We start from the raw sequence: 24,762 nt of genomic DNA, 5'->3' as shown, positions 1-24,762 counted from the left end.
TATGAAGAAATACAAAGGAGGTATTGCAATGATCCGCACTACGAAAAAGACTACTGTCATGAGGATTCCATTGATGACATTGGCTTTGGAAAACTTGGGGTACTTCAGGGTTTCAAAGAACCACCTAATAAAGAGAATGAGAGAAACATCACACACTACAGCTTGGGAAACTACCATCTTATTCTCAAGTTTTAGGCTATAAAAGAATTCAAGGAACATTAACAATTTGCAGAGAGTGGCTAGGGAAGATGGCTCTGTGGATGAAGTGTTTTCTGTGCAATGACAGGGACTCGAGTTCTGCATCTTGGAGAAAAGGTTTTCACAGATTAAAATTCAACCACACAACTTCAGACTGATAATATTTGTAACCTACCTCTGGTTCACAAAGGGGCTGGAAAGCTCGGCAAGCAGGCGGAAATTGGCAATGTATGCAAGCACTCCATCTCTCTGGATTAGAGACAGAAACAGTGTCAGGGCCTCATCAAAATATGCAAACGTTCTAGAAATAGCCAGTCACTCCGATATATAATCCATCAATATGAAAACAAACCAGGTGTCTACCTTTTTTTCATTGAAAGAATTTTCTTCTTCTTTTTAAAGGTTGTTTTTAGGTGTATGAGTGTGGGCCTGAATGTTTGTATGGGCACCATATGCATGCTTGGTGCTCTGGGAACCAGAAGATAGTCTCCTAGATCACAGTTACAGACAGTTGCAAGCCATTGCGTGGGTGCTGGGAGCAGAGCCCAGGTCCTCTGCAAGGGCAGCAAGTGCTCTTAACTGCCAAACCATCTCTCCAGCCTCCTGATTTTCTTCTTCAGACTTTAGAGATGTTCTTAGAAGTCTACAGATGATGAAAGATGGTTCATTACATACTTAAATTCACTTAGAATGGCTTGTTCACCCAGGAGAACAGAAATCGGGCAACTGGCTCACACTGGACTAACACACTCTACCACCCACCATTAAGGCATCCTCAAACTACTCTAGTAAAAATGATCACATACAAGTGTGAATTTCAAAAGTTAAAGAGTTATTGTAAACACCTATTGGCATTCCATTAATACTCATTATGAAGTAGAAGTTCTTAAACATCTCAAAGGTATAATTATCCTATACTGTGACAATTAATAATATGAGCAAGTATATATGTTCTAAACACAACAACACTTGATCTAGAAATATATACCTGTCAATTGGAAGATCTTAGAACTAAAACACACACACACACACACACACACACACACACACACACACACACACAGAGTCTGGGATCTCTCAAAGTTGAAACATTAATATACTTAGCACATTCTAGCAATTTAATAAGATGGAAAATATAGCAGAGTACAACAAACATTACAAAGAAAATTCTTAGAATTGTATTTAATGTACTTTTAAAATTGCCAGGAGGTGGACTGCTGAGATGGCTCAATTTGATGCCTGGATCACACATGTAGAAGGAAAATTGTTCTCTGACCTCCACACATGTGCAAGCGTGCATGGGAATTGGCGTGGGGGGGGGGGGGCATGTAAAACTGCCATGAAGCAAATGTGGTCACTCTAGCATGTCTAATAGTATCAGAGTTGAGTTACATCGCAGAGAAAAGTCTACCCATCCCCAATCCAGTAAATACACACAGAACTTGGTAAGCTATTTTCTGACCAGGTATGCCATACTAAATTAAAAGAACATGAAACATTTAAAAATGAATTTTTATCTGAAGATTTTTTAAATAATTTTAAATTACATAATGACTTGGGGGATTTAAAATTCAGCACTTGACCATAGAATTAGCTTTACTGGGGCTATTTTTTTTTTCTATTTTCAAGTTCATTGTCTGTAGGGAGACAACATAACCACACCTCCTAAGGGCTGGCTACGGGTGTGCCCGACCACACCCATCAGGGTGTGACAAGGTGATGTCAGAGTGGTGTGGTAAAGGTTTAAAGAAATAGGGAATGCACATGGTAGCTCTCTTTCCTTGCTGCTTTGGCACACTCTGGCTTCCTGTTGGTTGGCATTTACCTATTAAAAGTTATCCTAACCTTATGGACTACTCATTAGTTATTCACCGAGATAATTGTCTTTAGTGATATTGGAATGTATGAGTGAGGAGGAGGAAGGGATGGCCAAAGACCAAACAAACAGGCAAGATGAGCCCTTTGTGACCCAGGACACTGCCACCTAAACAGCAACATGTGAGATGTCACGATGTGTGTGGGTTTACTGATTTCACATAAACACAGTGAAAAGTTAACAGTGTCTGTTAGTAGTAATAACACCAACTCAACAAGTTCTTTTTTTTAAATGACAGTACTTCTACAGCCATTCTTTACCTCTGTTGAATAGTTAAATAGGCTATATTGTATGTTTCTAGAATACATAACACATTTTAAGAATAATATAAACAAAATAGAGCTAATTAGAACTACAATAAGTTTAAAAATAACATTTTCTCCTGTCCTATGATACAGGATATTTTTCTTTCGTTTCCTTTTTCAGTAACACTTCTTCCTTTCCAGTGACTACCTACAGCCAGAGGGAAAATTTTTTGAACGTGGTGTAAAAAACTACTACATTGAAACACGAGATTTACTTTGACTTGCATTTCAGCTCCTTAGCCAACCATATTCTCCCAACAAAGATGCTACGATATAGAATGTTTTTATTGCAACAGCAGGCTTTTAGGATTATAAAAATTAAGTTTCCCGTTTCCCAGAAACATCTAGCCACTTTGTATCTAAAATCTTGGTTTAGTGGATCAGCTGCTATCTGTTAAGTTCCTTTGCAGATAGGAGGTCATCAGCTACACTATTTCTGTGTTTCCATACTTTCAAGTACACAGGACTCCCTGACAAGCTATAATAGAATCCTGTTTGGTGTGGCTACCATTTTTTGTTGTTGTCATATACAGCTCAAGCTCATTCTGATTTCCTGATCTTCCTGCCTCCACCTCCTGCTTCCACCAAGCCTGATATTAAGTGCTGCTATGAACAAAACCCAGAGCTCTCTGCATGCTAGACAAGCGCTCAACCACTGAGCTACATTTCCATCCCCTAATTTATATTTAAGTTTTGAAGTTACCTTGTTTCCAAAAGCTAAGTGACTCATTTTTTTTCTTGCAACCAACACCTCAAACAACTCAAATGAAGATGGTTCCCTCCTGTGGCCTCCTCAAAAATCAAAGAGCTCTGAGAGCTCTCATAGACATTTGCTTTACTGTACTATTTTTCTACATTCCATCCTCAACTTATTTAAGAATAAAAGCAAACCATTCCACAAAAAAAAAGCAAGCCATTCTTGTCCCAACTCAGAAAATAAGAAGAGTTTGTAGTTTCAGAAAATAAGAAGAGTTTCAGCATCTTTGTTGCCAGTAGAATCATGGCTGTATTGTGGGCATGTGTTATCAGAGGCTTTTACCCTCACCCAGAGTTATTTTTTTTTAATTAAGTGGTTCCAGAAGTCTTGATGAAATTTATAAGTGAATATAAAATCTCAATATCACAAGTTGTGTACAGGTATATAAGGAATTTAGCAAGTAATAACTTTCCCCCCTTGCTGAAATTGGCCAAAATGTGTGCATGTGTTCCCTGCCAAGCACAAGGTGAGCAATACCTCATTTGCATGTTAACAGTGTACCACCAACTCTTATTTTCAAAAAGCACCCAAAAGTGGGGGTTGGGGAGTGGGTACTTTTTGTCGCCATGACTCAATGAACCATGTGACTACTGAAGAGCCCAAACACTGCTCCCATCTGACAGAATCAGCTCTGTTGCAAGAGGTCAAAACATCTTTTGGGCCCCACAACCCTCCTCCTCCTCACATCCATTTTGTCAAGAAGAAATCTGAGTTATAGCCTTGGAATTAGGCAATGCAAGTTTACTCAATTTCATGTAGCAATCAAGAGGAAAAGACGGTGTGTATGTTCATATGGCACTGTCTAAGCTAACTCAGTCTGCTGCTTTCAACTGAGCATCAACATCTTTCTGGAAGATGAAGAGGATACAGCTTGATTTAGGTGTGGCTGCCCATTGCATCCCAGACTTGTGAAATCCCATGTCCTTCTATGCGTTTACACATCTTCAACTGAAAGTGTATTAATTTGGGACGATTGCAACAAAGAAACAGGTGGTAGGTGAAGGGTACAGTGTTTCAACAAGAGAATGTGTCACAGAGTTTTTAGAAGCCGAGGTGAAGGTACCAACAGATATGGCTCTGAAGATCAAGGGAATTCTCTGCTCCACCCTTGCTGCCAGCTTCTGGTGGTTCCTCAACTTTAGTGACCTAACTCCTATCTTCACACAGAATTCCTGGGCCCAAACTGTCCCTTTTAATAATATGGACATCAGTAAGAGTTTTATTAAAGGCTCATTCTACTGCAATATGAACTCCTCTTCACTAATTATGTATGCAAACAGACCTATTTCCAAACATTCATTTAGAGGTACCAGAAGTTAGGGATTCAACATAGGAATCCTAAAGGGAACTTATTTCAAGTCACACAATGTGGAATCACCAATGCTTTTCTACAGATTACACAGTATGTTTTGTTTGACTATATTTCTCTTTAATTCAGTGTTATAGGTCTTTTATTCTGCCTATTATATATATATATATATATAATTACAATGTGTATGTAAATTATGCAAAGGAAAAAGATATTTTTAAAGATTTTATTTATTCTGTATACAACATTCTGCTTCCATGTATATCTGCACACCAGAAGAAGGCACCAGATCTCATTATAGATGGTTGTCAGCCACCATGTGGTTGCTGGGAATTGAACTCAGGACCTCAGGAAGAGCAGTCGGTGCTCTTAACCTCTGAGCCATCTCAGCCCCGGAAAAAGATTTTTAGTGGGATTCTTACTTGAACCAGGTACTTGAACCAGGTACAAAAGCCTTAGAAATATTTGTTACACAGTTAGCCTGAGCAAGGGGGAGCATATCGACCCCAGACGCTGTCTGGGAGGCCAGTACAAGACTGATCCAGACCCCTGAACATGGATGTCAATAAGGAGGCCTCTGCACTCCAGGGAGCCCCTGGTAGTGGATTAGTATTTTTCCCTGGTGTAAGAAGGGACTTTGAGAGCCCATCCCACGTGAAGGGATACACTCTGGCCCTGGACACATGGGGAAGGGCCCAGGACCAGCACAGGAAGATTTGGTGGACTTTGCAGAGCCCCTGTTGAGGGCCCTACCCTGCCTGGGGAGTGGTGGGTGGATGGGGTGGGGGTAGGTTGGGGGTGGGGGAGGAGGGATGGGGGTGAGGGGAGGGAGAGGGAGAAGGGACTTACATGTGAAACAAACTTGTTCCCTAACTTGAATTAATAAAAAAAAAAAAAAAGTTAAAAAAAAAAGAAATATTTGTTACAACAATCCCTCTTTTTTTTGGGGGGGGTCTGTCTGTCTGTCTGTCTGTCCTCACCCTACCTCTTGTTTCATTTTGAGACAGAGTGTCACTATATATATACACCTGAGGCTAGCCTTCACCTGTGATCCTCATGGCTCCACCTACAAATGCTGGCTGAGTCATTCCTCACTACAGCAGATCCACATGTTCTATAAGCAGGGGTTGTTTTTTTAGAGTAAATTTCCTCACTAGGGACATCATCTTTCTCCCCTTGGCTAAAGGCAGCCCTTCTCCCAATCTACTTTTGACTAACAGCTTTCTTCTTCTTTGGGTTGGGTGTTTTGTCTGTGGCACGTGATATAATTGTGTCCAATGTTTACAGAATGTGTCCAATATTTAATAGACAGCTACATAATACTATGAGCTAATATGTTCATAAAGTATAGATTTCTTTGACAAATGGCTTCCTGTGTTCTTCAAAACGCACAGCTTTCCTAAAGACAAGAGCCACTACCAAAATTTGTGAGTTTATTGAAGTTTTTATTTAGCTGGGTGGTAGTGATGGTGACGGTCTTTAATCCCAGCCCTCGGAAGGCAGAGGTAGAAGGATCTCTGTGAGTTCAAGGCCAGCCTGGTATACAGAGCCGGCTCCAAATCTACAGAGAAACCCTGTCTTAAAAAAAAAAAAAAAAAGTTTTTTTTATTAGCTGATTTACTTTGTATATGGGTGTTTTTCCTGCATGTATATATGTGCACCACATGTGTGTCTGGTGCTAACAAAGCCAGAAGAGGGTGTCAGATCCCCTGGGAAGGGAGTTAGTTATGAGCTACCATGTGGATGCTGGAAATTGAACCAGGTCCTCTAGAAGACCAGCGGTGCTCTTAACTGCTGAGGCATTTCTCCAGAGGCTCTCAATTCTTTTTTTTTTTTTTTTCAATGATGAAGCTTACTTTTTTAATTCTTAAAACTTTAACTTAATGGTTCATGGTAAGCTCAAAAATATGTTCAGAAAATGTATTGTATTGAAAACAGTTGCTGACCACTCCTTTTATAGCATCACAGAATAAAATGTGGCCATTAACCAAAGCACCAAATTAGTAACAGAGACAACATAATTTTAGGATGTCTTTTAAATATCAAGTTACTGGTAAAAAATAGTACCTGGGAAAATGTCTTTCTCTAACCAGATTCACTCAAAGTGTGAATTCTCCACAAAAAAAAAAAGAGAGAGAGAGAGAAATAAATAAATAAATCTGGGGCCTTCTAAATTATGTCCTCCCTATGAAAATCTTTACTCTCTTATTTGCAGTTCAGTGGCTCCAAAGTATGGTCCCTAGAAAAAAGGGCCTGGGAACTTGCTAGGTATGGACAGGGTTTTTTGATGGCTTATTTAATTTTATGTGCATTGGTGTTTTGCCTGCATTTATGTATGTATGAGGGTGTCAAGTAACTTTGAGCTGGATTAGACAGTTGTGAGCTGCCATGTGGGTGCTGGGAACTAAACTCCGGTCCTCTGGAAGAGCAGCCAGCGCTCCCAGCTGCTGAGCTATCTCTCAAGCCTCAGGGTTTTTGTTTGCTTGTTTGTGTGTTGAAGTATTATTATTGTGTGTGTGAGAACACTGTGTGGGTTGCATGTGCCACAGTGCACATATGGAAGGAAGGCAGAGGACACCTTATTGTAGGATCCAGAGATGGCCCCAGGCTTGAACAGCAAGTGCCTCTACCTGCTGAGCCATCTCAACAACCCCTCTTATTTTCTTTAATGTGTACGTGTTCTAGGCATGTGTCTCAAGTGTGTGAAGAAGCACTCAGCTATGCATGTGCTTATGGAGGCTAGAGGTTGATGTCACCTGTCTTCCACTGTCACTTTCCACCTTATTTTTTTGAGACAGATTCTCTCACTTCAACATTGGAGTAACAGATTCACATCACCAAGTCAGAATTTTGCATGGGTACTGGGAATCCCAACTCTGGCCCTAATGTCTACACAGCAAGCACTTTGCCCACTGAGCCATCTCCCTGAGCCTAGATATGCATATTCTTGAGCCTGATCGTATACATACTGACTCTACAACCCTGGAGCTAGGGATCAGTCATTCAATTCACAGGCTTGCAGGTGATTCCAGCACATAGCAACCTGAGTGATGGCTTGGAATCTTTATGTCCCAAGGAGCTATCGTTTTCCTCTAAGAAAAGTTTCCTCCTGATCCCTTAACTCCCACTTACATCAGTTTCTCCACAGATCTCTCAGCTTGTCTGTTACAGTGCCTAGAACCTGCCAAGTACCTATAATCCTATGCCTTGTTGTCCACAAAGCCTGGCACAGCAGCTGATACATTGTTCCTGAGCTGAGTATTACCTTAAACAGGAGCATCACCTCTGAGGCCAAGGGCTCACTCACCTCTGAAGAAAGTCAATTAGAAACACAAAGTTTAGCCGGGCGGTGGTGGCTCACACCTTTAATCCCAGCACTCGGGAGGCAGAGGCAGGCGGATCTCTGTGAGTTCGAGACCAGCCTGGTCTACAAGAGCTAGTTCCAGGACAGCCTCCAAAGCCTCAGGGAAACCCTGTCTTGAAAAACCAAAAAGAAAGGAAACACAAAGTTTAAACCTTTTCACTACATGTTATCCAAAACTAGCAAACCAGTACAGAACAATCTCTCAAAATGGATATCATGATTCCTTCTCTGAGTACATGCAGGCTTTTCCCAGTAAGGGCTGGCTGATGTGCTAACTCCTCCTCTTTGAACCGTTTACCACTGACCACTCACATGATTGATGGAGTACTGCGGTATTTATGTTCTGTGTGCTCTTTATCTGGGTTAGGAGAGCCCTGCTTCCTCCCCAGGTCTCCTCCTGTGAATGCCCGTTTTTGACAATACCTGCCTGTCAGGTGCAGGAAGCTGGAAGAAGAACCAACCAATGTTGATGCTGTTTTATAGTTCTCACTGCGACCCCATCATCGATCCTTCAGCACCTGCCAGGGGCATGAAACCTGCTAAAAATATCTTCCCCCACTCTAATACCACCACCACCCCCGTGTGTGTTGGGGTGTGTGTGTGTGTGTGTGTGTGTGTGTGTGTGTGTGTGTGTGTGTGTGTGTGTGTGTGTGTGTGTGTGTGTGTGTGTGTTTGAGACACAGGGTTTCTTTGTGTAGCCTTGGCTGTCCTGGAACTGGCTCTGTACACCAAGCTGGCCTCAAACTCAAGAGATCTGCTTGCCTCTGCTTTCCATGTGCTAGGATTACAGGTGTGAGCCACTATTCCTGGTTTCTGATTTCTTTCTTGCATAGCGCATCATCAGCTTGCCAGCTCTATCAAGTTCTCTGGCTACAGATCCCACAACCCCCATTTCCTGCCAGCCTAACTCCTGGCTATTTCCCAGGAAGAGGGGCTGTCTTCTCCCAATGGCGCTGTCTTCTGACCTATGAAACCTTCCCTACTTTTTCTGCAGATCTAAATATGAATTTTTGCTGATCCAGACTCTCATTGTGTAGCTCTAGATGTTATTGAACTCACAGAGTTCTGCCTGCCTCTGCCTCCCGAGTTCTGGGATTAAAGGCATGAGCTACCACTGCCCGGCTTGGAAAATGTTTTTATAAATATCTATGTTTGGAGGAAAATAAACTAATCCAAGACCTTTCCATTCTCTAGGTTACTGTGGTATCACTGACTTATCACTGGTTACTTATTTATTAAGAAAGGGTCTTTCCATACTGTAGCATAGGCTGGCCTCAAACTTGGCATTTTCCTGCCCCAGCTACTTGGATGCTGGAACTGCCGGCATGCACCGCCATTCCTGGATGTTTTCTAATTAGTTCCCCAATGGAAACCACAGGCTCTGTGATCCACATCCTCACCCCCATAAAAGCACCACCCTCCACACACATGCACACCTCATGCACACACATGAACCTCCAGGACAGTTCAAGATACTCTAACGTGATCATTCACATTAGTTATGGTTGCAAAGTCTGGCTTAACCCAGGGTAAAGTTCCTCCCTCTTCTACTTCACAGTCCCTTTGATGTTTCCAGGACATTTCAAAGTGTCCTCTTACTATCCCTTTTCAGGCTCTCATCTTCAATCACCAGTCACAATGCAATGGGTACCTAATCTAATCTTGCCTCTACAGTCAACTGGCTGCTCTCTGGAGTACTTCTCCCCTGAACATATGTAAGATTAGGGGCTCCAGATAGGGGCCACATTGGGTGTGCTCTAAGCAGGCAGATTAGAACATTTTCTAATGAGAAACCGTGTCTTTCCTGGTGGTGTCTAAATTTGAAAACTGCTTTCATTTTCAGATGTGATACATACTGTTGATAGAGGTAAAATGTGTTCAACGACTACCTCCGGGGCATCTCTCTTTTTCTCAAGTTAAATATAAATGCAAATTTAAGCTCTCTTTGTTTAGGCTTATCATTCTAGTGTGAAGCTTTATTTAAAAAGTATAATACATTGTCTAACACAATAGTTTTCTTTTAATTTATTGTGATACAATATACTAAACATGATAGTTTTCGGAGTGTAGTCAGTGACATTCATACTGTCATGCAACGTCACCACTACTCCCAGAACTTTTTCAAATTCTCTCGATAAAACTCTGGTCCCACGAAATAATAGCCCCACTATCCCTTCTGCCCAGTTCTTGGCAACTTGGAATCTATTTCCTTTCTAGGGACTTGGTTATTCTAGGCATCTCATATAAGGAGAATAATCTAATAAGGTTGCTTTTTAGGAAAATCTACTTTAAGAGTAAAATACTGACCAGAATAGGCATTTTGATCTTCTTGGTTAACACCTTTTTTTTTTTTTTTTTAAATCATCATCATATACCAAACTCCCAGGCAGCTCAAGAGGCCCCGGCTAAGGTTATTTAGTGGCTATAAGTTAAGCTTTTTTTTCCCCAAGCTCACTGAAGTAAAATGTTAACTACATGCAAAATCTTTCCTTTTAAAGTGACTGGAGCTATCAGGGTAGACAGCTCAGCAGCTTGACTGACAGCTGTCAGGTCCACCCGTCATGCCCAGCCACAGCAGCATGCCCAGAGTGGAAACTGAACAACTTCAGCAGGGTGGAAAGAGGAGAAGCAAGGATTGGGAGATGCTGCTGTCACCTTCAGTTCCAGAGTCAGCCAAGACTGTGAATGACATTGCTGTAACCCTTAACAGGCTGAGTATGAGATGGTGACAATGAATTTTTGAATAGGCAATAGGAATAGGAAGCTGTCAATCGAGTGACCATTTTTTCAATGGGTATCAGGACAATCAATGGTTTAACAACTCTCATAGATGCCTGCAGGAGGCCCTCCCGCCCAGTCACTAATGCCTAAGACTAATCATGAAGACTCCTGACTAGAAGAAACTGGAGCTAGGGAACCACCCAAACTGCCCTGCCACTCCAAAGGAGGTGCTACTTTGGCAACATCAGCTTCAGATGATCCTTAAATGATCTCGCCTGCAGCACTTTGGATCATCTCAAGCACAGATATTCTAGTCTTCCTGGATCAGATGCCAACGTGGTAGGGAGGGGCTCCTCCTCCACCCAGGCTATTTAGGCAGCATTCTCATGATCAGTTTCTCCCCTGGACACAGCCTCTGTGAAGCAGCAGAGACACCAGTGAGGCAGCATCCACATGGTATAATCCTCTGCTTGTCATGTAAGGTAGGGTAGGCTAAGCTGGTTGCATGAAGAGAGGGTGACTGGCAAGGTTGACAGCTCCAGACACACCCAGCAGCTTCCACAGGACAAAAAATTTAAGAATGGCTTGAGACAGGACTGAGTTTATAAATATTGAGTTCCACGACAGCCAGCCAGGGCTACATAGACAACCAGAAAGAAAGAAAGAAAGAAAGAGAGAGAGAGAGAGAGAGAGAGAGAGAGAGAGAGAGAGAGAGAGAGAGAGAGAGGGAGGGGAGGGAGGGAGGGAGGAGGGAGGGAGGGAGGAGGGAGGAGGGAGGGAGGGAGGGCAGGCAAGTAGACAAACATACAGGCAGGCCTGAGAGCAAAGACTGTGGAGATGAGAGGCTATCAAGCAAGGACTTAGAAGGCAGAGAGGTGAGGGACAGGGGATGGGGAGAACAGAGAGGGTGGATAAAGGGAAGATGCAGCAAGTATTGCTGCTGGGACAGCATCACAAAGCCACTTAATTTCTATCTCCAGGAGCTGAGGAGCAGTCAGTCCAGAGATAAAAAGAGCTGGGATCCTGACACCCTAAGCCCCAAGCTGCAACAGCAGGTACTAGGTAATGGGCGCCTGGCTGTACAGGGAGAGCTACACTGGTTCAAAGCCCAAAGCTTGGCACACCAGATACAAAGGGAACTAGCCTTTATCTAGTCATGCTTTCCATTTGAACTGGTATGTGACACTGTGACAGCACAATCCATTAGCTGTTTTCTTTCCTTATGTATTTCCAGGTTGACAGGAATATGGGATTTAAAAAGCCCAGCAAACTTGATGATAAAAAGGAGAAGATTTCCCCGAGGCTATTTCCACTATACAAATCCCTTCTTCCCAGAGGACCAGCAAACAGTAGGAAAGGTCCTGCCTCCCTCATCCTTTGCTTACTTTTCCCTTTGCTTAGGAGTCCAGATCCTAAGCTAAAACAGAGGAAACTCAGCTATGCCTGCAAGTACGAATACTCACATCAAACATTCTATACCAAACAGTAAATGCTGAGACAAATTCCTAAAGTTTGGAAAGGTAGACATAACTATTATGGAAGTTACCTAAAACTTTTCTTGCCATGTGCCTGAGAGTATGCGTGTTTACGGGCACACAGCACAGTGCATGTGGATGCTGGAATCAGCCTCCTTTGCTCATCTTCCACTGTATTAATTGCAGTGGAGTCTCTCAATACAACCCAAGAGCTGCTGGGATACCTAGACTTGCTCTGGGGATCCCCTGTCTCATCCTTCTAAGGCTAAAATTACCAGGAGGGCTGCTGCACGCCCCAGGCAATGTGTGGGTTCTGGAGATCCAAACTCAGTCCTCGGGCTCACAAAGCAAGTTCTGTAACCAAGTCTGAGCCATCATGTCAGACCCTAAATATTTTTCTCTAGGATATCTTAATGGGAAAAAAAATGGGAGGGCAATACAGTATTTACATGTGTTGAATATTGTTAAGTACACTATTAAAATCTTTTTTAGCTGGGTGCGGTGAGGCACGCCTTTAATCCCAGCACTTAGGAATTAGAGGCAGGTGGATCTCTGTGGGTTCAAGACCAGCCTGGTCTACTTAGCACATTCCAGAATAGTCGGGTTACCCAGTGAAACCCTGTCTCTAAAAACCCTGTCTTCCTCATTCCATGAACCATAAAAGACTAGTGAGTGGAATTTATTTCATGGCACTGCTATGGACATGTTTATGATATGTATATGTTTACATGTCCATGCATGTGTGTGTGCAGGTATCCACATCCTTGCATTCAGAGGCTAGGGTCAATCTTGGGTGTCTGTTGCGGTTACAGTTCCCCTTAGTTTTTGAGACAATGTCTTTTGCTAGTTTGTAACGTGCCTTTTGGCTAACTAGGTGGCTAGAGGATCCACTCGGCTCCACCTCCCCAGTATAAGAATAAGCATGAGCTGCTATGTCCATTAAGGTCTACGGAAAACTATCACTTTGGTAAATGCAGCACAACAAAGTCTCCCACTTTCAATAGGACTTCATACCCAACTGCTTTAATGTATTTTTAAAATACAGAAACTGAGGTAAAGCATTAAACAAAGGGAATCCACACAGAAATTCTGACCCTTAAGACACACACTGCAATCAACATAAATTCATGAAGATCCATTAGAAACCAAAGTTTCTTTCTAAATTGCAGCAGACTGGTTTAATAATTAGACTCAAGGACACTGCAACAATGCAGAGGTGAAAAGGATGTACACATACGATTTTCAAGTTTACAGTTTTTGGAAGGAACTGTAGCTAATTATACACAGGTGCGGCTTGGCTGGAGCCATACAGTAAGTTATAAGGAAAAAAGAAAACTGAGCACGCTGAGTCATAAGAAAAAGAAACAAAACCCGAGCACACCAAAGAAATCTGTATGGGCAACTACAGTATAGGGAAGTGCCCTTTAAAAAATGCATTAGGGGGCTGGAGAGATGGCTCCATGGCTAAAAGCACTGCTGCTCTTCCAGCAGACCTGGGTTTGATTCCCAGCACCCACAAGGTGGATCACAACCATTTGTAACTATAGTTTTGGGGGAATCTCATGCTTCATCTGGCCTCCATGGGCACCAAGAACATACACACATACATGACACAAAACACCCACACACACAAAATAAACACGTATTTTTAAATGCATTAAAGCATCAATCAACCCCCATCCCCACAGTAACAGATGATCTGTCCTGTTCCCTTGCAGATCAGCATCCTCTATCATAGTGAAAGCTGAATTTAAAAAGCTGTCCCATATCTGCCTCTCTGCACAGACAGAAGCAGAGTTCCCAACATTTAAGTTTCTCTGGTAGAAAAAAAATTATTATAGTAAATGTGGTAAAGAGAATGACAAAAAGAGAGCTCAAAATATTATATAACCCAAGGCTGGGGGGGATGGCTCAGTCAGTGAAGTCCTTACATTCCAAGCAGTAGGAGCTAATACCTAGCACCCATACATACAAAAGCCAGGTCTGATGTCACATAACTTAAAATCCCAGCTCTGGGGAGACAAAGAGATAGGTGGATCGCAAGCACTCAGTGGCCAGCCAGTGAGACACCCTGTCTCAAAAACCAGGGGTGGGGGCAGGCAGTGATGGCGCAGGCAGGTAGATATCCTTGAGTTTGAGGCCAGCCTGGTCTACAGAGTGAGTTTCAGGACAGCCAGGTGTTATACAGAGAAACCCTGTCTCGAAAACCAAAAGAAAAAAAAGAAAGAAAGAAAGAAAAACAAAACAAAACCATGGAAGTTAGCACCTGAGACTTCCACAGGCATATACACACATAAACATACAACATGTACAGACACACACAGAAGGGCATTGCCTCTAGGTATAAAGTGCTAGAGAGATGGCTCAATGGTCAATAACACATGTTGTTCTTGCAGAGGATCTATGTTCAATTCCCAGCACTCCCATGGTGGCTCACAACTGTCTGTAACTCCAGGGATCTGATATCTCCCAACTTCCCCAAGCACCAGGCATGCATGTGGCACATATATACACATGCAGGTAAAATATCCATATGCATAAATATACGTGTATATATGTGTGTGTTTAAAATTCCTAAGTATAACCTGTAATATCTTAAATCAGTATCTTGCTATTCAAACTATTCTTCACTGGAGGATATATTTAAAACCTGGTGGAAACCTGCTTCTACTTTACTTTTTGATTAATAACAAGATCATTTAAGATCTTTAAATAGTTGCAGACATGTGAAGTCAGAGTGCTTCTAAATAGTGATTCTTATAAAAAATAAGAATTTTGTAGCATTTTACTCCAGCAAAAAGAATTATTACTTTGTTAGCCTTCTTAGAGTAACAGAATAAGCTATAAGTGTACTGCATAGGGGGAAAACCCTTTGTATATTCAAAGTAGTATAAGATTATTAACAGCAGACACTTAGAAACTGTGTTTGCTAAATTCCTCCCTTGGGCCCACAAAGTAACTAAAAACTCGATGGAGACCTGGCACCTCCACCTTCACTTTTCATCTATCTCCTCAGGTATTGCACAAAGTATTAGGATCCCAAAGATACCTACAGGTGTCTGTCATGCTAAATTTGCAGTGGCCTTGGATTTTAGGAACAACAGGACCTTCAAAAAGAGGGGACAAAACTACCCCAGAGCAACAGCCAAGTTGAAGACAGACTCTCCACCCACTGAGGGCAGTTGTAATGATGGTGAGGTCACCCTAAGCAATAGAAATCATGTTCAATGAACCAGATTAGTCCCCTCAGCAGTGACAGTGATCACTTCTCAAAGGACTAGCTTGCAGGACCAGATCGGAAACAGTGATCTAAAGGGCCATTCATTGACCAGAACTGCCTACTTATACCTATGGTCCTGCCAAGTCTTCCTTTAGTTAAAGCACACGTCAGAAATCTGAAGATGGACTTGGGGCATCCATTCCTTTCCAGGTTTATGACATCTCCTTTCTCTGTTTTTCACCATCACTGATCTTTTTCACTGGTGTAATTAAATGACCCAATGAGGCTGTGGGAGCTGATATTTCCGCACTAAAACTCTGACTGCAGATTGCTCAATAACTGGGTCTTTAATCCCAGTTTGGGGGAAGCTCTAGAGGTAGACAAATCTCTCTGAGTTCAAGACCAGCTTGTACTACATAGCCAAGTTCCACGGCAGCCAGAACTATACAGAGATGCATGCCATCCCAACCCTTCCCCACCCACAAAAAAAATCTTTTCATTTCATTTTCTCTTATTTTGCTTTGCTATTTACAGACTCACTTTAGATATTTATTTCATATTAAAGCAACATAACAAAGGAAGACATTAAAACAACAAGACTGCAATGGGTCTCACTAATCAACTCACTAGATAAGACAACCAATAATTTCTCCTTTAAAACAACTGCATGCATTTGATTTTTTAAAAGCAGGCATCAAAGTCCAAAGGGAAACCAGTATTCATCTCACATAATGAAGCATTCAACCTGCCAATCTGTGCACAGCCAGCCATTTACCAAGCTGATGATTTCAGAGGTCAAGACAGAACAGCAGTTCACAATATCTATGCTTACACACGCATACAGGGGACCTGTTGACTTCATCAGTTTCTATTCTTCCCACAGCACACAGAAATTTATCCAAGGCTGTTAAACCATAAATGCTTCTAGAAAGACAAGTCGCCACATCTGCAAGGTCCTATGGTTTTTTTAAGTGGAAACTCGAGTAACTAGTGTCATATGCTTGACTTGGTTTAGGAATATAAATAGACACACTAAGTCAGGAGGGGTGGCCCATGCCTGTCATGCCTCCACTTGAGAGGTGAAGACAGGAAGGTCAAGAGTTTAGGGAAGACGGAGGAAATTGGATGGGGAGAAGGAGGGAGAGAAATGCAGTTAATACAGTATACTCAATCATGAAATTCTCAAAAAACAAAACACCCTAATTGTAAGTTCAGCCTCATTGCTACCTACTATGAATTTTATCATCACAGTAACAAAAAGACAAAGAGAAGAACCCATAAGAAGAACCCATAAGCATTGGAGGAAATGCATATGACCATTAAATCACCTTGATAAGATGGAATGTAATGAACTGCTTTCCCTTTTAATATATACTTGTGTGACCAGTGCAAGGGGGAAAGTGGAAGAGGGTGTAGTTCAAAATTAGGTTCATCGAGCCTATACTACATGAGAACCCATCTCAAAAGACCAAAACCAAGCTAAACAAACTAGAGCAAATAGACACTAGTAGAAAAATACATGTGAATTTATTATTTCAGTTAATAAACAAGTTAACCTATCTTTGTTTTGTTTTCCTAGACATGGTTTCTCTGGAGATTTGGAGCCTGTCCTGGAACTGGCTCTGTAGACCAGGCTGGTCTGAAACTCACAGAGATCTGCCTGCCTTTGCGGGGATGAAAGGCATGCACCACCACCACCCGGCGTGTTAACTTATCATAAAAGTGATCCCTGCATGCATTTGAATGTGGCCTCCATGAATTGAGATTTATAGAATGCCTTTAACCCCAGGCCCCGGGAGGCAGGGGCTGGCTGATCTCTCAGTTTGAGGTCAGCCTGGACTACATAATGAGTTCCAAGTCAGCCAGAACTACACATAGAGAACCTGTCTCAAAACAAAGACTTATACAGCCCTAAGCATCTCTCTGCAGCCTTGTCTCCTGGCTGGCTACTGTGAACGCTAGTACTCACCAACATAAGGAAGTATGCAGTTAGAGCCGCACAATGGTGAATTACAAAAAACTTATCACCGATCACTTTCCAATTCAAAAGTATAATCAATAAATCTGCAAGAAAAAAAAATGAGACATCACATTGAGCTGTTTGGCTCTGAGTATATTGTCTGATAACTCTTGGCTGTGCACTCTGAAACCACAGGACTTTGTTCCCTCCAAGTCCCTGACCCCACTCACTTTCCCATTAAGTCTCAGCTCCTGTTTACCCTCTTCACCCTCCCTACTGTGGCTCCCCCAGAACAAGGGCCAAGCTAGGGGAAGCTTCTCAGCCTCAGAACCCAGTGGCCATGCCCAATAGTACTAACAACTGCTAAGAAGTATAAGCAAACAGCTTGTTGCCAAAGTTACACAAGATGAAAATACGATCAATCAAAAATAAGTTGAATGTAATTTATGTTATTGATTTTTAGCCCTATGAAACGACAAAGTATCAGTAAAAGGTACAAAACTATCCCTTCACTTAAAATACTAATATTTATTTATGTGTTTACTTTTTTATTTTTGAGAACAAGCTTATGTAGCTTAATTGGCTTCCAATTTGCTGTGTAGCCAAGGTACACTTGGATCTCCTGATCCTGGAATTAGAAGCATATACTACCTCACCATGTCCTCTACAGGAAAAGAAAAAATCAAAAGATACAGATAAACATTAATGAAAACTAGTAAAACCACCAAGAACTATGACTGTTCAAAAAGCCTACTAATAAAGAGAAAGCATTTCTCATTCAGATTCAGTCTATGTACCATGACTCAAAAAATGGTTTAGTTTAACAAAATAGAAACTGCTCAAAGTATTAGCACAACTATTTTCTTTAGCAAATGGTTGAACATCAAATGTAGACTGGGGCCACCATGGGTTCACACTTGTGGCATCAGAATTTTAAAATATAGAGATTTCTTTCTTTTTTTTTTTTTTTTTTTTTTTTGAGCCTACAGCATCCGGTATTCCCAGGTGGTCTCCCATCAAAGTACTAACCAGGCCTGACCCTGCTTAGCTTCAGACGAGCTCGGGTGCATTCAGGATGGTATTGCTGTAGATGAGATTTCATTTTTAAAAGCAAAAGTTACTAGCACAAAAGTAGATATAAACATTTTGAAAGAGGACTCAAGTTGTAAATTTTAAAGAGAAACTAAATACTATAACTAAGAAAAACAATGTAAGCATATCACTAATTACCTGATACCTTTCTTTTAATATATCCATCTTCTTCCCTATATGTCTTGTTTGCATCTTCCTTGGTCACAAGATGACAATTTTGTAGTCTATTCTACAGAGACTGAGATGACCTTACTTTGTGTGCTCAGTGTTTTATGGATTGCTATTTGGAAGAGTCTTAATAATAATTTTATTCTGTTCGGGATTCTGGAGCTGCTGAGGAGGTGACTCTGTGGAGTGCTTGCCTAGCCTAGCATGCATAAAGGCCTGGGTTTGGTGCCCAGCACCACAAGAGCTACATGGTAGTGCCTGCTTATAATGCCAACAATTTTAAGTTGAGGCATCCTAAGGGCAAGGATACCCTTGGCTACATAGCAAGTTTGAGACCAGCCTGGGCTACAGGAAAGCCTGTTTCAAAAACAAAACCACACTAACATAAAAAGATTGCCTGAGAGTTACTATTCTGTAATGACAGTATCATTGACCCAGGAATGTGACATACTATGAATTGTGCAATTGTGTCAATGACATCATTTTCTGTCAAAAGAGGAAATCCTTTCCCAATGTGTTGACGGAGTTCCTTTTTAAAACTGAGTTATCAAATAATTCAACAGTCCATCATTTCTCTACAACTTCAACCCTTCCTCTTAAAGAGTTACTTATCTCAATATAATTATTTTGCTACAATTCACATCTTCTCAGCACATTAATTTTCTGAAATTCATCCCTTGTCTTTATCATTGTTATCTATTGACTTTTATTTTCTTTCAGTTATTTAGTTAAGTTTTAGAACTATAAAACAGGGTTCTTATATAAATGTCCAAACTGTGCTTGATGATCCAAAAGAGAATCCAAATCTAACTGCAGATAATATGGTGTATCATTTACTTCCCTTGTGCTCACTGTAAAAAATGCCAACCCAAACATGAAAAAAAAAAAAAAAAGAGCAGAGGAGAATGTGTACTCAGAGTCCACACCTTAACTGATCATGTCTAGACAGCTTACACGTGCAAACTTTACCCAAATAATAAAAATTCTTCACGGGCCCCAGCTAGTGAGGGGCACAGGTTTAACCATCATTGGCCTTATAGTAATTACACTAATAGGCTCTTTGGGAAAGATAAAGGCCATTGTTTTGCTTTTTTGGTTTTGTAAGTGTTAAGGCCTTAGCTGTTTGAGGCCTTACTCTGCAACTAAGTCCTTTCTTGGTCTAGAAAGCCAAAAACTAAGTTCCAGGCTTGCCAGCATTGAAGGGTTTCTTTTTTTCCTCTACATATCTTTTTTTTTCTTCTTCTGGTTTTTGGAAGAAAAGCCACAGAGAAACCCTGTCTCCAGGCTTTCTTAGCCTGTGTCCAGGGTTGGAAAAAACAGCGAAAGTCCTGCTCTGTGTAAGAACAGTGTTTTTGTTTGTGTTTTGTTTTGTTTTGTTTTGTTTTGTAGGTTTCTTCTTTTTCTGAGAGGGTAGTTTGAGGAGGGGTTTCTCTGTGGCTTTGGAGGCTGTCCTGGAACTAGCTCTTGTAGACCAGGTTGGTCTCTAACTCACAGAGATCTGCCTGCTTCTGCCTCCCGAGTGCTGGGATTAAAGATGTGCGCCACCACCTCCCAGCTCCTCCACAGGAGGAGCTTTAAAGCTGTTTTTCAAATAAACCAAAAGCATAAACAATAGATTCTTTGCATCACTCCATGAGTAGTTTGAAAAGTAATGAGCAATGAAAAAGTGCTATCACATACCAGAAACGAGGTAGCCTGAAGCAGTTGCAATATTCAATTTCACGCACGCTGGATCACCCCTATACATATTTAAAACAAAAACCCACCACATTATCTTCTTAAACATACGGACAGTTTTTTTTTTTTTTTCATCTGATTTATTAAGACAAGGCTTCATGTGGTCCCGGCTGGCCGCGGACTTGCTAGGGCCAGCCTTTAACTAGAATTCCTGATGTCTTGTTTCCACTTTCCCTGCGTGGATCGAAGGACACAGCAGCACACACACGACACAGCACCAACTGTTTTAATCAGAAGACCTGTTGCCCATACTTCCAACAGAGTTATTCGAAGGCTAAGCCAGACTCCAGACTGATTCTGATTCTTGGCATTTAAACTAGGCTGAAATCCTATGCATTTTCTGGAATGTGAAGAACTATCGCAGATGCTCCAAATCCCCAGGCATAACACGCCGGGTGTTTTTACTTTAAAGGCACAGGCTGGATCCACCAGTTTCTTTTTTTTTTTTTTTTTTTTTAGCATCCACTAGTTTTAATGCACTTCTGGAAAGTGCCTAAGGACCCACTGGCCTATGTGGGGAGTGGATCACTAACAATTTTGCACTCTGTTCTAAACCTATCTAAGCTCAGTATTAGGTTAATACTTCTGACTGCACACAGACATAATTTTTTACACACACATATACATATATATGATTTTTAAGGTACCAAACGTAATTTTACAAAAAGACTTATAAATGTGTCTTCATATGATTTGTTCACATAAAAACTATTTCCTTACTTATCAGGGACTCAAATAAATCAAGAAAACATCTATCCCACCTTTGATTTTTGAGGCAATACAGTTCTATCATTATTACTGCAGATGAGAGGGATTTGCTTATTAACTGAGAATATGGTCAGAACAGGACCACAAATGCATATCAATATAATGAATTTACTTTAAAATTTTCTATTTCATTTATTATTAGTAGTATATGTGTATTGATCATACGAGTATGTGACATCCATGTGCGTATAGGTGTGCACATGCTACTGTGTGGTGTGTGGGGGGGTGTAGGTCAGAGGACAACTCTCAGGAGCCTGCTCTTTCTTTCCACCTTTTAGGTGCACTCCAGGAGTTAAACTCAGGTTACCTTGCTTGGGCAGGACATAACCTGCTGAATACCTCACTAGCTAGGGTGGCCCATATTTGCTCCACTCCATCCTTCATGGGATTTGTAACTTGTATTACTTTAAAATTAACCCAAAATAAAACTGGTAGTATCTGGACTAAAATGGGAATGCAGGAAAAAAAGTCATATTTTCTCCATTCATTTTGACCTGTAAATACAATCCAGGAAAATTAGACCTGGGATACATCATAGAACCAAATTAGAAAACAGCAAAATTCACTCTAGGTTCAAGTTTACTAAAGCAAAACTTGACCAAGGAGCCACATCTTTTTTTTGTAATAAAATGTACTTCTCAAAGGACTGGTTCTATTTACAGTCATGTTAGAAAAATAAATATGGGGGCAAAATAAAGCTACAAATTATTTAGATTACGAATAAAAAATCTGGTCAAGGTTTGAGTCATTTTGAATTGAGTCATTTTGAAAAAAAAATCTTCCTGATAAAAATGAAAATGAATCAGGTGGCATAATCCTAAAGAGATCATTTTACACTTACGGGGGAGAGTATCATTGTAGTCACACAGTGGTGGTCTAAATTCTTAGGTAAATTGTCCTGTATTTCACAGAACAGTCACCTCACATCTGTACTTCCCACACACCTACTCCTTACATTAAGCTGACCTACACCTTTCGGAGTAACTCCAGCAGTCTGCAAATTTTCTGCAATTGCAACCATAGTTAATGCTTCCAGAAAGAGCCATCTTCAGGGTTACCTAAGATTATTATGTGTACTAAATCATCATATTTATGTGTTTCTTGTGTGATTTTAATCCCTCTCCTATTAGCCATCTGTAAGTCTCATTCCAATTCTTTGGTGGCAAACAATGGGTCACACACAAGTTTAAAGGCAAGTCTTTAGTGATCACTCCAGCTGATGGTCCTAGCTCAATCAATGATGACACTGTTTTGCTCATGACAGTGTTTGTAATACCTTGGTTTTGCTCAACTAATCATATTCTCTTTGTTTTATGTAGCAATTGCAGTATAAAAGCAAAATGGCCCTCAACATTTATGTTCATATCTAAAATCATTTTAATATAATTGGCTGAAGCAGAACTAACGATAAGCCACTTAAATAAGGCATACATCAAAGATAGTCAATATGTTTTTAAGTAATGCAAATGAGGCCATTAATAATTCATAGAAAAGCATAAATCAAAATGAGTAGCTTGGAAAGAAACAGCTTACCAGAGTGGATCAGCTATAGTAGGCTCATCAAATAAGAAGAGGTATAAGCCATAAGTCCCAACCAGCAAAGAGTGGCAGGTAGATACTACCCTGAAATGAAACAAGGCACACACAAAGAGCTCAGATTCCTTGCAATAAATGTCTTGTTCCTCCGAGACAGTTTTCATCCTAAAAAAATTCACACCTCAAAGCATTAAAAGTTAAATGTGAAAGGGTGAAATTTAGGCGTAGAGGACATCTGAGGATGACTAAACACTGTCATTTAGAGGGGACAGGGGCATAGCTCAGCAGCAGAGTACTTGCCTATCATGCATAAGGCTCTAGGTTCAATGGCCAGCACCATTAATAAGTAATAATTAAGGGCCAGGGTGGTGGTGCACACCTTTAGTCCCAGCATTTAGGAGGCAGAGGCAGATGGAGAGTTTGAGAGCAGCCTGGTCTACGTATCAAGTTCTACGCCAGTCAGAGTTATATGGTAAGACCCTGTCTCAAGAAACATAACAATAATGATAATAATAATGTAGTCATTTAGAAATCATAGGTCCACAGCTTTATTTTCAAATGAACAAGTTCTATAATCCTGGGTGAATCACTTCTCTGTGTTAAGGTTCTGCAGTGGAAACATACTTGATGACACCACTGATAGCATCTTGCCTAAATTGGCACAGGTGATAAGGCCACAACCCTGAATCCTCCAAGTTCCATCCACAGCAGTATAGCTGCAGGAGAGGGTTTGCACCACTACCACCTGGCATTCAAACCCTGCATCTAAATCACCCACACTGAGGACTTCCTTCAGCTATTCAAAATCCTATGAAAGAAAAACATAACCTCTCCTGAAGTCCTGAAACAGTGATTAGTAACCATATGTCCAAAAAGTTTCCTTTTTGGCTCCCTCCCAGGATGGTAAAAAGCACCTGCTGCTGAAATCCCAGAGGACCTGAGCCCAGTCCCCAGGATCCACACGGTAGAGGGAGACACTCTGCTGATGTGTGTCACATGCAATGGTGTATGTGCCCACATACATACAAATATACAGAAAGGATAAAATCTTTTAGGTTTCCTTTTATAAAATCTAATTTTTAATACAGGCTTCAAGTGTTAGTCTTCCTGAGGTGTTATATGGTAAAGGAAAGTACAGTAAGTTCTCAGATAATGGAAATGACATTTAGTCAAAAGCTCTTGCTATACTGAACAGAAATGGGGAGGCAGATGCTATGGACTACCCATGAGTCTGTATTAGAACCTTCACTTATACCGCTGAATGTGCCTACAGCATCGGGAAGGTGAAGGCAGGAAAATCAGGAGGCTATTCTGGGCTTCATAGTGAGTTAGTTGCAAGCCAGCCTGGGATACATGAGACTCCATCTCAAAATTGGAAGAAAAAGAAAGAAAGAAAGAAAGAAAGAAAGAAAGAAAGAAAGAAAGAAAGAAAGAAAGAAAGAAAGAAAGAAAGAGAGAGAGACAATAAAAGTCTATGCTTGCAGAAGCTGCTGTTGGTAAACAGTTGAGTTTGTTATCTTTTTTAAACCATATTCCTGGAAAAGCAAAACTGTAGTTCCTATAGTAGAAAAAAAAAAAAAAAACACCAAAGGGAAAGAATTCAAAAAAGTGTTGTCTGCTGTTGGAGCATATGTCATGGCTAGAAGCTGAGTTTTAAGACATAAATATGTACTTTAGAAACAGCCCAACTTTCCTTTGTACTCTTTATCTCTGAGTTCCAAGTATACAGGCTGGAGCAGGAAGCAGGAAAGAGAGATGAGAAAATGCTATTTGAACAGCTAAATGAATCTTGTAAGAGGCCAGATTTCTTCTTCAAAGCAGAATTTGGTTTCACACATTATAATTTCCTGTGCCACAGACCAGTGATGAGACTGAATAAAATACAAAATAGTTTCCAACTTCATTTTCATCTCTGTTGCTATCTTTCGGCACCCTTCCTACTTCTTTGGCTTGCAGCTACCCAAGATTCAAACGTTTCTATGCATTCTAACCACATTGAAAGGGAAACAAAAAGAAGAGTTTAAATTTTACTCAGGGGCTGGAGAGATGGCTCAGAGGTTAAGAGCACAGACTGTTCTTCCAGAGGTCCTGAGTTCAATTCCCAGCAACCACATGGTGGCTCACAACCATCTGTTATGAGATCTGGTGCCCTCTTCTGTTGTGCAGATATACATGGAAGCAGAATGCTGTATACATAATAAATAAATAAATAAAAAATTTTACTCAGAAAATCTATGTCTCTCCCATTTGTCGTTCCCACCACTCCTTCTATCTTC

The 24,762-nt window shown here is 41.0% G+C and overlaps 1 protein-coding gene and 1 pseudogene across 2 annotated transcripts in view; both read right to left on the bottom strand.

Moving 5' to 3' along the window:
- Positions 1–24,762, bottom strand: part of LOC100772772 (TLC domain-containing protein 4) — a 51,858-nt gene that overhangs the window by 387 nt on the left and 26,709 nt on the right. For both annotated transcript variants that reach the window (XM_027395614.2, XM_027395613.2), the window contains exons 3-7: positions 22,484–22,573; positions 20,126–20,184; positions 17,195–17,289; positions 374–447; positions 1–124 (exon numbers count right to left, since the gene is read on the bottom strand). The exon at positions 1–124 is cut by the window's left edge and continues 387 nt beyond it. In XM_027395614.2, coding sequence (XP_027251415.1) covers positions 1–124; positions 374–447; positions 17,195–17,289; positions 20,126–20,184; positions 22,484–22,573 — 442 coding nt within the window. The remainder of the gene's footprint in view (positions 125–373; positions 448–17,194; positions 17,290–20,125; positions 20,185–22,483; positions 22,574–24,762) is intronic.
- LOC113833517 lies at positions 18,166–18,277 on the bottom strand (annotated as a pseudogene).

Source organism: Cricetulus griseus (assembly GCF_003668045.3).
Source record: "Cricetulus griseus strain 17A/GY chromosome 1 unlocalized genomic scaffold, alternate assembly CriGri-PICRH-1.0 chr1_0, whole genome shotgun sequence".
Classification (NCBI taxonomy): Eukaryota; Metazoa; Chordata; class Mammalia; order Rodentia; family Cricetidae; genus Cricetulus; species Cricetulus griseus.
The sequence above is the reverse complement of the archived record's forward strand: the minus strand, read 5'-3'. Positions and strand labels throughout refer to the sequence as shown.